This window comes from Pseudopodoces humilis, chromosome 33 (assembly GCF_049639895.1).
Source record: "Pseudopodoces humilis isolate 2021_Gansu_Grassland_sample_001 chromosome 33, ASM4963989v1, whole genome shotgun sequence".
NCBI lineage: Eukaryota > Metazoa > Chordata > Aves > Passeriformes > Paridae > Pseudopodoces > Pseudopodoces humilis.
In genome coordinates this window covers 1,447,505-1,461,471 of record NC_142232.1, presented here as the reverse complement: position 1 = coordinate 1,461,471, position 13,967 = coordinate 1,447,505, and the positions used below count along the sequence as shown (strand labels likewise).

Here is a 13,967-nt window from a genome sequence, read left to right as displayed (position 1 = left end):
CCAAATACGTGATGATTTAATGAGAGAAAAGCTGACAATTGATGCAGCCCTGGCTGGAGGGAGCACCCAAAAATGGGGAAAAGATGATCTGCCATCACAACAAATCCTGCAACACCAGACTCCAGGAACCTGAAAGAATTCATATCAGATACCAGGAAAATAATTTCTCATTTCAATTGGATAATTAGATTACAGGATGTCATTGAAACAATAACCAACCAGACAGCTCCAGCTCCTGACATTCCTCCCAACCAATCCACTCAGATGAGGAACACATTTCACCATGGGATGGGATCAGATTACCTTTTAGCAGAAAAAAAGAGAGGTTTGGGAAAAGTTACGTAAATCAAACTGCTCTTGGCAGACAGATGGCAGTGGAAAAGCAGTAAAACAGATAACAAAGGAAATAGCAAAGCAGCTCATGTACTTCTTCAAACGTGGAAAGGATGGGAATGGGACACAGTTTTGTGGTTCCCTCACAGACCATGGGTTAAACAAATGCTGTTTCTCCTCTCATGTGCTACAGCAACTCTCATCTTTTTACCATGCACCACACCTTGCTGAGTGCAGCTCATTCAGCAGCTGAGCAAGGGGATGCAGGTGGCAGCCAGGCCTCCTGAGCCACAAACGGCTACAAAAGGACAGAGAATGAGGGCACTGACAGCAATCCCAAAAACAAAGAAGAAGAACCAGGAAGAAAAAACAGAGGCAATGAGTGAATCTGCTCAGAGATAGGGCCAGGGACTTGTACATAAGGAAGCAATGAGAGAAATCACCAGTTATAGAAAATGTTACTAATTGACAAGGACTGCTGCTCAGACCAAGTCCCGCTACATTCCTGAACTTCCAAAAGAACAAAGACTTCACAGAGCCACGAATTCTCCAGAAGCCCATCCAGCCGTGACCGTCTCCGCCGCTCACAACGTCCCTCTGAGAGAGGTAAGGTGCTTTTCGCTCTGCTCTGGTGCCTGCCGATAAGACGCAGCGAAAGCTTCTCACGGTTGGGCTGGAGGAATTCCCGGTATTGCCCAGGCGCCGTCTGTCAGACAAGTGCGAAAGCGTTGCAGGTTGGGCAGCCAGTGGTGTGTGGTGTATTGTAACTGTAACATGGAGAAGCTTAAAGGGATTTGAGGTGGCAATGCCCCTGTACCACGTACTTCTCCTCTGGGGTGCTTATCAGCACACGGGAAACAGGGAAACTTTGGGCAAGATTTACGTAAAGTTGATTGATTATTGTAATACACGGTGGCCAGGATATGACCTGGACAGTAGGGAAAAGTGGCTGAGAAATGGATCTTTGCAGTATAACACCATTTTACAGTTGATGTTGTTCTGTAAGCCAGAGGGAAAGTGGGATGAAGTTCCGTACGTTGATTTCCTTTTCTATTTGCGAGACAAACCAGAATGGCAGGCTGAGTGTGGATTGATGGCAGTTAAGGCACGTGTGAGTGATAAATGTGAGGTTTGTGTAAAAGGAAAAAGTTGTTTAGAGCACCTGGCATTAAAAGAAAGTTTGTGTCAGGGGAAAGAGATGGATGTTGATTTACAAGTGGTTTCAGCAGAACCAAAAGAACCCAATTTTGTTTTGTCTGCCTCCACTTCACCCAATCCTATTTCACCTAACCCTATCTCGCCTAATCCCACTTCACCTTTCCCTCTTTATCCTCCTCTACTGCCTTCACCTGATCCTTCTTCTCCGGGAGATGATCAAAATCTAACTGTGATACAAGGAAATGTGAAAAACGCTGTGGAGGAAGATAGCAGTAGCGGGGTGATGATAATAAATCAGCGACACCGGTATCCCATCGGACTCGATCACAGCTTGCTCCGGTTCTGGGTAGAACGGGAAAAGATTTGGGCAGACAAAGGCGGACTGTGATTGCCCCCTTGAGACAAGGAGTAGGGGTAGAAGGGCTGGTGTTTGTGAAAGTTCCTTTTTTCCCCTGCAGACTTGATAATTTGGAAACAGTCAGCTGGAACTTAGAGAGAGAATCCTGATAAAGTAGCAGGGGTGGTAAAAATGATTATGAAAACTCAGAATCCAGATTGGGATGATATACAAGTAATAGTGGAGAATTTAATGGACCCTACTGAGAAAGAGATGGTGCTTAGAGCAGCCAAGGAGAAGGTGAGAGAAGATCTCAGAACTGGGGTGGTGACGGCGACTTTAGATGAGAACTTTCCAACCGAGGATCCAGGGTGGGATCCCAATGCCTTTGGGGACATGCGGAGGCTGAAGAGATATCAAGAGTGGCTCCAGACAGGGGTTTGGAATGCTGTACCTAAGGCTATGAATTGGTCTAAATTGTATGAGATAAGACAGGAAAAGAAAGAATCCCCTGCTGCATTTTTGGAAAGGCTTAAAGAGGGAGCAAGAAAGTATACAGATCTTCAACTAGAAACAGAACAGCAAATGTTCAGCTTGCGTTCATTTTTCTTGGGCAGTCACAGGATGATATTAGGAGAAAATTGCAGAAGTTAGAAGGAGAAGATTCAAGGAATTTGAATCAATTACTTGAAGTGGCTTGGAAAGTATACAATAACAGGGAAAAGGAAGCTAGTAAAAAGCAGCAGCAAAATCTTTTGGCAGTGATCCAAGGAAGAGAGAATCCAGGTTTCAGAGGACAAGGCAGAGGTGGTTGTGGACTGGGGAGGGGCGGACATGGCAGAGGACGAGGGGGATGGGTTTTGCCAAGATTCGGGTTAAATCAATGTGCTTCTTGTAGACAAGAGGGGCACTGGAAAAATGAATGCCCAAATTGGTATCACTAGGGCAATCAGTTCAATCAGAATCAAGATGCTTCCAAATTAATGGTGCTGGGGGAGTACAGCAGCTGACTAGAATCGGAACAAAACCCAACACAAGAACCTTTAGTAACTATACAATTGGGAGATAAAGAAGTAAAATTTCTGGTGGATACGGGGGCTACATATTCTGTGCTAAATGATCTAAAAGGGCAAACTGGAGACAAAACAGCAACAATAGTTGGAGCCACAGGGAAGAAGGAGAATCGACCATTCCTGCAACCCCTGATTTGTGCTTTGGAAACAAAGTGTTAACACATGAATTTTTAGATATGCCTGAGTGTCCAATTCCACTTTGAGGACAAGATTTATTAGCAAAACTTGATGCAGTGATAACGTTTGAAAGCGGGGAGCTTTTAATGAAAATACCTGAATCAAAGACAGGACAGATCTTAATGATAAAAGAAAAACCAGTCCCTACTATCCCTCAGGAAGTAGAGGATGCAGCAATTCCCTCTGTATGGGAAACAGACATACCAGGAAAATCTAAGTTGGCACAACCAGTACACGTAGAATGAAAAGAAGAAGCAAAAGCTGTCCAGGTTAAACAGTATCCCATAAAGGCAGAAGCACAGAAAGGAACAGTAAAGATTATTGATAAATTTTTTAAGTACCAAATTTTAGAAGAATGTGAATCAGAATTTAAGACACCAATATTTCCAGTGAAGAAAACAAATGGTGAGCACAGACTAGTACAGGAATTGAGAGCAATAAATGGAATAACTAAAGATATTTACTCAGTGGTAGCTAATCCTTACACATTATTGACATCTGTGAAAGAGAAATAGAAATGGTTTACTGTAATTGACTTAAAAGATGCCTTTTTCTGCATATCCTTTGACAAAGAAAGTAGGAAACTGTTTGCCTTTGAATGGGAAAATCCAGAAAACGGAAGGAAAACCCAGCTCACCTGGACACGACTCCCACAAGGATACAAGAACAGTCCAACCCTATTTGGAAGCCAGCTGGTGAAGGAGCTGGAGATTTGGACCGAAAACAGGCAAGTTCCGAGGGAGCAATACCTGCTGTTTTAGTATGTTGATGATATACTGACAGCTACAGAAGAGAAAACAACCTGCATAAAGGTAACAATTGAAATTTTAAATCAGCTGGGAATGGGAGGATATAAGGTGTCTAAAGAAAAGGCACAAATTGCCCGACAAACTGTGATTTACCTGGGATGTGAAATCTCACAAGGGCAACGTAAGCTCGGTACTAATTGTATTCAAGCTATTTGTGCCATTCCAGAACCCCAGAACCTGCATGAGCTGCGAGTATTCTTTGGGATGACAGAGTGGTACCACCTATGGGTCATGGACTATGGACTAATTGCAAAACCCCTGTATGAAGCCCAGAAGACACAACCGCTTACCTGGGGCAAACCACAGAAGGAGGCCTTCCTCAAACTGAAGGAGGCATTGAAAACTGCTCCAGTGTTAGGATTGCCTGATCTATCCAAAGATTTTCACCTGTTTGTGCATGAAAGATCACACCCAGCACTGGGAGTGCTGACCCAACATTTGGGAAGCTGGAAAAAGCTGGTAGGCTGCTTTTCCAAACAACTTGACAATGTGAGTGCCGGATGGCCTTCATGCCTGCGGGCAGTTGCAGCCACCGTGATGCTGATCCAAGAAGCCAGGAAACTCACGATGGGTAGACACATAGATGTCTATGTGCCACACATGGTGACCACTGTTTTAGAACAAAAGGGGGGCCATTGGCTATCTCCAAGCAGGATGATGAAATTCCAGCTAATCCTAACCGAGCAGGATGATGTCCCACTAAAGACAACTAACCTTTTGAATCCACCTTTGTTCCTTACCAGCAAACACATCTGCCCTACGAGCAGAACTGGTTGCTTTAACCAGGGCATTAGAGCTGAGTGAAGGGAACAAAGTAAATATCTGGACTGATTCAAAACATGCTTTTGGAGTGGTGCATGTACATGGGGCACTGGGGAAACAAAGAGGACTGCTGTCTTCTCAAGGCACACACACTGAACATCAAGATGCAGTCCTGCAATTAATAAAAGCAGTACAAAAGCCTGAGCAAGTAGCAATCATGCACTGCAAAGCTCACCAATCACCAAAATTCATGAGGGAAATCGGAAAGCAGACTGGACGGCCCGACAAGCTGCTCGAGAAGTGCAAACTGCAATGGCATTGATACCTTTAAAAACTAATGTATCTCAATTCAATTTACCCCCAGAACCAAAATATTCAATAGAGGATGAGAAATTGGGATGCTCACTGAATGCACAGAAGAATTCAGAAGGGTGGTATGTGACTACACAGGGACAAGTAGTGGTACCCCCCCTTGATAATGAGAGAAGTTCTACAAATTAAACACAACAAATGTCATTGGAGTGCAGAAGCATTGGTGAAATTGTTAAAACAAAATTTAATTTCAGTACAGATGTTAACAATGGCAAAATCAGTAATGTCAAAATGTGAAATTTGCTTAAAGAAAAATCCAGTGGCTAGAGGACAGCACAATTAGGGAAAATTTGGGTAGGAGTAGAACCAGGAGATTAGTGGCAAGTAGTTTTTATAGAATTACCAAGAACTCGAGGATACAAATATCTATTGGTAGGGGTTGACACATTTTCAGGAGGGCCAGAAGCTCTTCCCTGTCACACAAATCAAGCAAAGGAGACAGTCAAGTGGTTACTGCAAGAAATCATTCCAAGATTTGGGGTGCCTCTAGGAATATCATCAGATAGGGGCCCACATTTCACAGCCACAGTAGTGAGGGAGGCGAGTAGGTTACTGGGAATAGCTTGGGATCTCCACACACCATGGAGACCCCAATCCAGTGGACAGGTAGAGAGGATGAATCAGACACTGAAGAGGCAAATCAGCAAAATATGCCAAGAGGCTAAATTGCAGTAGCCACAAGCTTTACCAATAGCACTGCTGAGGATTTGGATGAAGCCTAGAAGCGGGATGTCAGTCAGTCCTTATGAGATATTGGATGGGAAACCATATGAATCCCCTGAACCTAATCCAAATGTACATGTTACAGGGAAGCAAGAGGTGTATAATTATGTTCTGTCTCTTGGAAAAGCTCGAGCTCGACTTCGGAGCACCCTTGTGTGGAACAGGCCGCTGACTCTTGAGAATCCAGTTCATGACATCCCCCCGGGAGATGAAGTGTACGTTAAAAGCTGGAACGAAGAACCATTAAAAGAAAGGTGGAATGGACCCTGTCAGGTACTGTTAACTACCTTGACAGCAGTCAAAGGAGCTGGACTGGATCCCTGCATACATTACACCAGAGTGAAGAAGGTTTCCCCTGCACTGTGGACTGCACAAACTGTAAGGCCAACAAAGCTGCAGATAAAGCGGGTTTGATTGTTTCAAATGTCTAGGTTGCTAGTGACTGTAATGGTGATTATTTTATGGCCTTTAGTGCCATCAGTTGGAATCAATGTTACCTTGGGATGTGAAATGCCAAAGGATCAGCTGACAACTCTTCATTTTAAAATGAAGAGGGATGTGGGGGTGCAGCCAGAAACACAAGTGATAAAAGTCTCTAATACTATCCAGGCAGAAAATGGGATGATTGGATTAATTAAAGATTGGGCCAACATGCAAAACAGCAGCAAAATAACTGCCTGTCTGCCAATACCAAAGGCAGCAGGAGACCAAATAAATTGGGGAATTATAACATCAAAATTACCTGAAATACAAAAGAATAAAAATGAAAATGTGAGCTGTGTATTGCAAATAGATTACGAGTACCCAAATAAGACAGTGTTTGAAAATGCTGTGAAGCCAAAGTATTCATCTATATGGGATTGTCATGAAAATGGAGGAAAGAATGAACCAAAACTAGGCTGGTATGGGGGATTAGGGATGGTGTTATGAAAAAATAGCAAAGGTTATTAAAGAAAAGATTCCAGTATCGAAGTGGAAGTGTGAAGGACAGGAAGGAAAAATCAGGCTGAAGCTTGGAACAGTGCATGGTCAGTGAGTGTGCTTCAGAAATTCCAATCTATGGCAGGTAGCCCTTGGTGCATTAAGTGGGAAGGCTCTGAAAGTGAAACAGATCCAGGGGTATGGAACACTGCAACCAGTAGTAGAATGGAGGCAGACAAAGTGAATTGGTGGGTATGGAACAAAACTTAGGACTGTACTTCTGATGATGAAGAAATAAAACAAATGCCACCACATGTGGTAGCTCTGCAAATTGGATGTGCCTGCAGAGGAATCAAACATAAACAAGGTGAAATAAATGACAAGATAGGACAAGTGATCCAAAAGGTAATATGTAGCACAAGTACAATTCAGAGTCCAGGCCAATTTGGATGGGCAGCAAGCGATGGCACCTGGACAACACATCTGCCTGTAGGTGAAAAAGTAAAAGAGATTACTTTAGGCCTCCCCACCTTATGCCCAATTTGGAAAAGGTCCCCATTCAAGGGAGAACATGAACTTCTGCAAATAAGGAGAAGACAAGAAGTTCAGGAAAACAAAACCGAAGATGAAGAAAGATGGCAGGAACCCTCCAGTAGTGTAAAATTTAAGTGGGCTCTGGAATCCTTGTTTGATCCAATAGCAAATTATAACAATAGAAAGATGTTGTACAAACTTACAGATCAGGTAGAAAGATTGGCAAGAGTTACCAAAGAGGGATTTAGAGAGCTAAATGTACAATTACAAGCCACAACTAAAATGACCCTGCAAAACAGATTGGCTTTAGATATGTTATTGTTGAAAGAACACAGAGTATGCGGGTACCTAAAAGGACAAATTGATCACTGCTGCATCCACATCCCAAATGGAACTGCAGATGTAGAACACAACATTAATCAGTTAAAACAAATAGAAAATGAAGCACAGGAAGAGAGGGAAGATCTGACCACAAGTTAGTTCGATAAAATTTTTGAAGGGTTAGGATGGAATGTGAGCTCCTGGATCAAATCTATTCTTGAGAGTCTGATAATCCTACTAATTGTGTTCTTAGCAATCTGGTTAATCTGTGCAGTTCTGAAAGGAGAGATAAAGAAAAGAGTATCCTGGAACCAGAAGATAATAAAGGCACTGACACGGGACAGAGATCCACATCCGCATTTGTCATCTCCAAGTCCTCCAGAGTGTAACAACGCTTACGACAACTGTGCATTCGAAGATGAACATCAAGTATAAACACAGAAAAAGGACTGTATATAGTGAAAGCATTACACTTATTATAGTAAAGTGAAATATTTTCAAAGGGGGGAAAATATGTTACTATGGGGTTAAATGTTTCTGAAAATGTTTCTTAAAATCATGCAGAGGTAGGCCACAACAATGCTTGGCATTAGGGATGGTCTAGCAAGCTGAAATGTTTATGGTAACGGGAACTGGTACTTGGGGTCTCCAAGATACCCACCCAGAGATAAGATTCGGACATGTTCGTGCAAGGATGAGCTAACTCTCATGAAGCAATACAGAAAAAGTTAATCAACGAATACTGAAGAAATATCGATAAGGTTGTTACAGTGATTACTGCTACAGCTAAAATTGTAGAAATATGTGCACTTTGGACAAAGACGATGGAGCTAGATTTGGGTTGCTGATACCCCTAGTTCCCACACACTACAATAAAGCACCTGCATATAATCAGTCTGTGATTATGTGTGTTCCTGAACGCTAACAAAGACAGATCAAAAACTTCCAAAACACCAAAAATCTGATATACCCCCAAAATAGAAAGAGTCTGCCCCCACAAAAAAAACAAAACCACAACATTCAGCTCAGAAACTCCCAAGATTCAGCCCTGTGAAAATCGTCATCTCCCTGCCCGGGCACTCGCTGCATGGGGGGGTGAGGGGGGCAATGAGGCCGGGCCGGAGCAGGGGGTGCCTGAGAGAGGCCCCGAGCCCAGAGGAAGCCCCTGCAGAGCCATGGAAGTGGCTCCTGGCCGGACTCGGGGATCCCCCTGGCGATCCCCGCTGGAGCAGCCTGGTCCTGAGGGACTCTGTCCCCTGGGAGGGACCCCAGGCTGCAGCAGGACAAGGATTCCTGGCCCTCAGGGGGAGGCAGTGACATGACCTGACTGTGACCCCCATCCCTGTGCCTCTGGGCGGGGAGGGGGACGGACAGGGGCAGAAAGTTAAGCCCGGGAAGGAGGGACAGCTGGGGGGAAGATGGATTTCCGTAGGAATTACTTTACTTCTCGTTTTCTTGCTCGGACATGTTGGACAATAAATTCAATTAATTTCCCCAAGTCAGGTGTGCTGTGCCCGTGACCAAGGATTGAACTGTCCGCACCCTCATCCAGACCCCCGAGCCTTTCCTTGTGTGTTCTGCTCCCCGCCCGGGGCAGGAAGGAGAGTCACAGAGGTTTGGCCTCTTTCCGGCACAGCCCTGCTCCATCCCGGACTCACCTCCAGCTCGCAACGCCCTCAGCTCCCGGGCACCCCGAGCTCCCGGCGCTTCAGCGCAGCGGCGCTTCCTTGGCCTCCTGCCCGGGCCGGGCCCAGCGCCGGGGCCGCTCCTCAGCCGAGGGGTCCCAGAAATGGCGGAGCTCAGCCCAAGGCAGGCGAGTCCGTGCCGTGTGCAGAGCCCGCCGCTGGCTGCGATTGGCTGCTTCTGCCGTCACTCGTGGCTCTGGCGCGCGCTGATTGGGCAGAGCGGGGACAAGCCCGGCCCCGCTGGCGCCCCCAGGGCGGCCGTGGGGCAGGAGAGCCGCCATTGCCGGAGCGTCTGTGCGGGCCCGGCAGCGGCGGCAGCAGCGGCCGGAGCCCGGTGAGGCGGCGGCGGAGCCATCGCAGGTGGGAGCCGCGCTCGGTTCTGCGGGGGCTCGGGGCTCGCTGCGGGCCCGGGAGGGGGCGGCAGGGGGCTGTGGCGCGTGGCTTGTGCCGTGGCCGGCCCGTGTTGGCCCTGGGCTGAGGGCGCTGCGGGAGCGGCTGCCCGCGGTCTCCTTGCCGCTGGGGCCTCGGCAGGAGGCGGTGGCGGAGCAGCGTTGGCTCGTCCCGCTTCGTGTCGGGAGGCCGGAGGTGGCTGCGCTGTGCCCGGGACGCTGTGCTAGGGCCGCCTCCGAGCTCCGCCGCCGCCTCACCGGGCTCCGGCCGCTGCCCCCGCCGCTGCCTGCCCCGCCCACACCCACCGGCAATGGCGGCTCTCCTGCCCCACGGCCGCCCTGGGGGCGCCAGCGGGGCCGGGCTTGTCCCCGCTCTGCCCAATCAGCGCGCGTCAGAACCACGAGTGACGGCAGAATCAGCCAATCGCAGCCAGCGGCGGGCTCTGCACACGGCACGGACTCTAACTCCTTTGGCCTGAGCTCCGCCATTTCTGGGACCCCTCGGCTGAGGAGCGGCCCCGGCGCTGGGCCCGGCCCGGGCAGGAGGCCGAGGAAGCGCCGCTGCGCTGAAGCGCCGGGAGCTCGGGGTGCCCGGGAGCTGAGGGCGTTGCGAGCTGGGGGTGAGTCCGGGATGGAGCAGGGCATGCCGGAGCGAGGCCAAAACTCTGTGACTCTCCTTCCTGCCCCGGGCGGGGAGCAGAACACACAAGGAAAGGCTCGGGGGTCTGGATGAGGGTGGGGACAGTTCAATCCTTGGTCACGGGCACAGCACACCTGACTTGGGGAAATTAATTGAATTTATTGTCCAACATGTCCGAGCAAGAAAACGAGAAGTAAAGTAATTCCTACGGAAATCCATCTTCCCCCCAGCTGTCCCTCCTTCCCGGGCTTAACTTTCTGCCCCTGTCCGTCCCCCTCCCCGCCCAGAGGCACAGGGATGGGGGTCACAGTCAGGTCATGTCACTGCCTCCCCCTGAGGGCCAGGAATCCTTGTCCTGCTGCAGCCTGGGGTCCCTCCCAGGGGACAGAGTCCCTCAGGACCAGGCTGCTCCAGCGGGGATCGCCAGGGGGATCCCCGAGTCCGGCCAGGAGCCACTTCCATGGCTCTGCAGGGGCTTCCCCCGGGCTCGGGGCCTCTCTCAGGCACCCCCTGCTCCGGCCCGGCCTCATTGCCCCCCTCACCCCCCCATGCAGCGAGTGCCCGGGCAGGGAGATCCACGATTTTCACGGGGTTGAATCTTGGTGTTTCTGAGCTTTATTGGGCTGAATGTTGGAGTTTTGCTTTTTTGTGGGGGCTGAGTCTTTGTATTTTGGGGGGATATCAGATTTTTGGTGTTTTGGAAGTTTTTGATCTGTTTTGATGTTTGGAGGATGTTTGTGCTGAATCTTGGTGTCCTGGAGGTTCTTCCAGACACAAGGTGCCAAATGACTTTCTGAGATGAACTTGGGCAAGGAAGAACCCCCAGCCCAAGGCGCTCTCCTCTTGCTTTTTCCCCCAAACCAGGATTTCTTATTCCTAAGGCGTGGCTGGATGGAGGAGAAGGAAAAGCCCCAGAGATGCCACACAAGGAGGGGCTGCAAACCCAGCCCAGGGAGCTGCAGGGAGGAAGGATCCCCCCTGTGCCAGGAAGGCGGCTGGAGATCCAGCCAGAGCTCGGAGCTGGGGGAGAAGCCTCATGGAGGGGAGAAGCCCCACAAGTGCTTGGAATGTGGGATGGGATTCAGAAAGAGCTCCCACCTGATCCGGCACCAGAGCATCCACACTGGGAAAAAGGCCTACGAGTGTGGGGAATGTGGGAAGAGCTTCAGTGACCTCTCCAACCTGATGCATCACCAGAGGAGCCACACAGGGGAACGGCCCTACACCTGCTTGGAATGTGGGAAGAGCTTTGGGTGGAGCTCCAATCTGAGGACACACCAGCTCATCCACACTGGGGAGAGGCCCTACGAGTGTCCCGAGTGTGGGAAGAGGTTTAAGCGCAGTTCCCATGTCCTCCTACATGAGCGGATTCACACAGGCGAGAGGCCCTTCCGCTGCCCCGACTGCGGGAAGGGCTTCAACCGCAACACCCACCTCACTCTCCACCGGCGCATCCACACTGGGGAGAGGCCCTACGAGTGTCCCCAGTGTGGGAAGAGCTTCTCACAGAGATCTAACTTGACCCAACACCAACGGAGGCACCACTAAGGGAAGCCCTGCGAGTGCCCCGAGTGCGGGAAGAGCTTTGTGCGCTGCTCCAGCTCCATCCCCCATGGGAGGATCGGCGTTGGATGATCCCCAGTGACCCCCGTTGGGCAGAGCCCTGGTGATCCGTGGTCCTGGTGATCCGTGTTGGGAAGACACCTGGCTGGGAGGCTCCACATCTTCCTGGCTCCCTGTGGGCACCTGGATCAACACCGGAGCAGGAACATCTATTGGGACACAGACATAGGGAATTCCTTTGGGAGAGCGGATTTGTTGATTTTGATGGCAAAGAAGTATTTTGCTTTCAGTCCAATCTTCTGCTGCCATCAAGGAATACTGGATGCTCTTGGAGATCTTTTCCCACCTCAGTCAAGGGTGTTTTCCTCAGCCAAATGTTGATGAACTGGGGCAAAGACCAAGATTTTGGAGGTAGTGGTGTGGAAAGCCTTCCAAAAAATGCTCTTCCCTCCCACCCAGGCATGTGGGTCCTCAGCTGGCAGAGACACAAAAATCCTTTCCTTTTGGGTTTGATTTGCTTTTGATTTTTCTTTATCCTTTCAAAACATGCAACTTCGGATTAAAAATAAAGACACTGAAGTATGACACAGGTGAGGACATTGAGGGACATAGACATGGTGGGCCATGGACATGGAGAGTGACTTGGGGACACAGGGACAGGGATGGGGACGTGGCCATTCATGGGGACGTGAGGAGACACTGGCACAGATGGAGACGTAGGGGACAATGCCAGGGATGGAAACATGGTGGGGACACAGCCCTGGGTGAGGACATGGTGGGCCATGGCCAGTGACATGTGTGGCCATGGCCATGGGCACTGCCATGGGGGAAACTTTCAGGGGCTGTGGGGGATGCTGGGTTTGAGGGAGTTGAGGGTTCCTGGCAGGGACTTGGGGCTTGCTGAGGGCTTTGGGGAGCCCAGGCCGAGTGGCTGCGGCTGCGCTGCGAGCCCCTGGCAGAGGTTCTGGGGCAGCTGCTCAAGGACCCCTGGCCTGGAGCCCCAGCCGGGCATTGGGCTCCTGGAAGGGAATGAACGTTCTTGTGCCCAGGAGGGAAATCCCAGCACCTCCAGGGTGTGAGGGACAGTTGAAAGGCCACAGCAGACAGTGCTGTCTTCCTCTGTGGGGCCCAAAAAACCAGCCAGCTCAGAGATTTTGGCTCTCCCCTGGAGAGCTTCTCCCTAGGTGAGACACTTTGCTCTCATGAAGAGAAAAAGTGTCACTCCCAGAGGCCTTTGAGTTGAACATGTTAATTTGTTACACCCCATCGGTTTCCCTTCCTATCAATCCACCCCGATACATGTATCCCAGTTTTCCCCGCCCCTCTCTTTCCCTATATAAACCCCGGGTTTTCCCCAGTTCAGGCAGCTGCTGTCACTGGCTCCCTTCACTGAGGGCCCTGCTATGATAAAGGCTATTTCTCAGTGGAATGCCATACAGCGCTCTAGTCTCTCTCCGCGTTGCCTGCACGCTGTCGCTGAGCTGAGATCACTCGCCAGGCAGAGGACGTGCCTGTGTCCCTGGGCAGTCCTTTTCAGGATGGCTTCTTCAGGATAGTCGTGGAACCCCTGTTATCGACACCAACGCGGCGCTCCTCCAGAACTGCACCTCAAAAATTCCCAGAATCTGGGATTCTTCCCAGGAAAAGGCTGCCAGAAGCTGCCAGAATTGAGTGAAATGGGGGATGGGAGGCCCAGATTGAAGAGGAGGGATCTGGAACTCCCAAAACCAAGCAGAGGGGTGGGGTGGTAGATTGGGCGGCAGTGAGGCAGGGGTGGAAGTGCAGAGGACAAGAGGCGCATGGGAGCTCCATATTGGGTTTGGATGAGTCTCGCTCCTCCTTCATTCTGCCTCCTTCTCCTCTCTGGCCCTTCTCCCACTACTTCCTCTGCCCTCCTCCTCCTCCTCCTCCATCTCTTCTGCTCCCCTGAGCCCAGCGCCCACCCTTGGATCCCCATTTTTCCAATTCCTTCGCATCCCACGGGAGGAGCCAGGATAGAGCCAGGGCAGGGCGGGCTGTGGCAGCGCTGGGCTCTTGGCATGGTCCAGGTACCACCCATGCGCCCCCTCCCCAAATTTCCCTGGTGGCTTCAGGGGTCCCAGCCCTTTTTAGGGTTTGCTGGGTGCCATGCTGGAGTTTGGTGTCTCCCAAGGAGTCCCCAGAACAGCGT

General features: G+C 49.9%; 1 protein-coding gene across 1 annotated transcript; it reads left to right on the top strand.

Moving 5' to 3' along the window:
• The first annotated feature begins 9,518 nt into the window (after positions 1–9,518).
• Positions 9,519–12,382, top strand: LOC106629056 (uncharacterized). Its single transcript, XM_088068955.1, has 2 exons — positions 9,519–9,565; positions 11,099–12,382. Exon 2 carries the CDS (start codon positions 11,126–11,128, stop codon positions 11,780–11,782), a length of 657 nt encoding a protein of 218 aa, XP_087925081.1. The 5' UTR covers positions 9,519–9,565; positions 11,099–11,125; the 3' UTR covers positions 11,783–12,382.
• The last annotated feature ends 1,585 nt before the right edge of the window (positions 12,383–13,967 follow it).

Excerpts from the sequence above, each read along its gene's own strand:
- LOC106629056 (XM_088068955.1), top strand. The coding sequence starts at position 11,126 with ATGGAGGAGAAGGAAAAGCCCCAGAGATGCCACACAAGGAGGGGCTGC.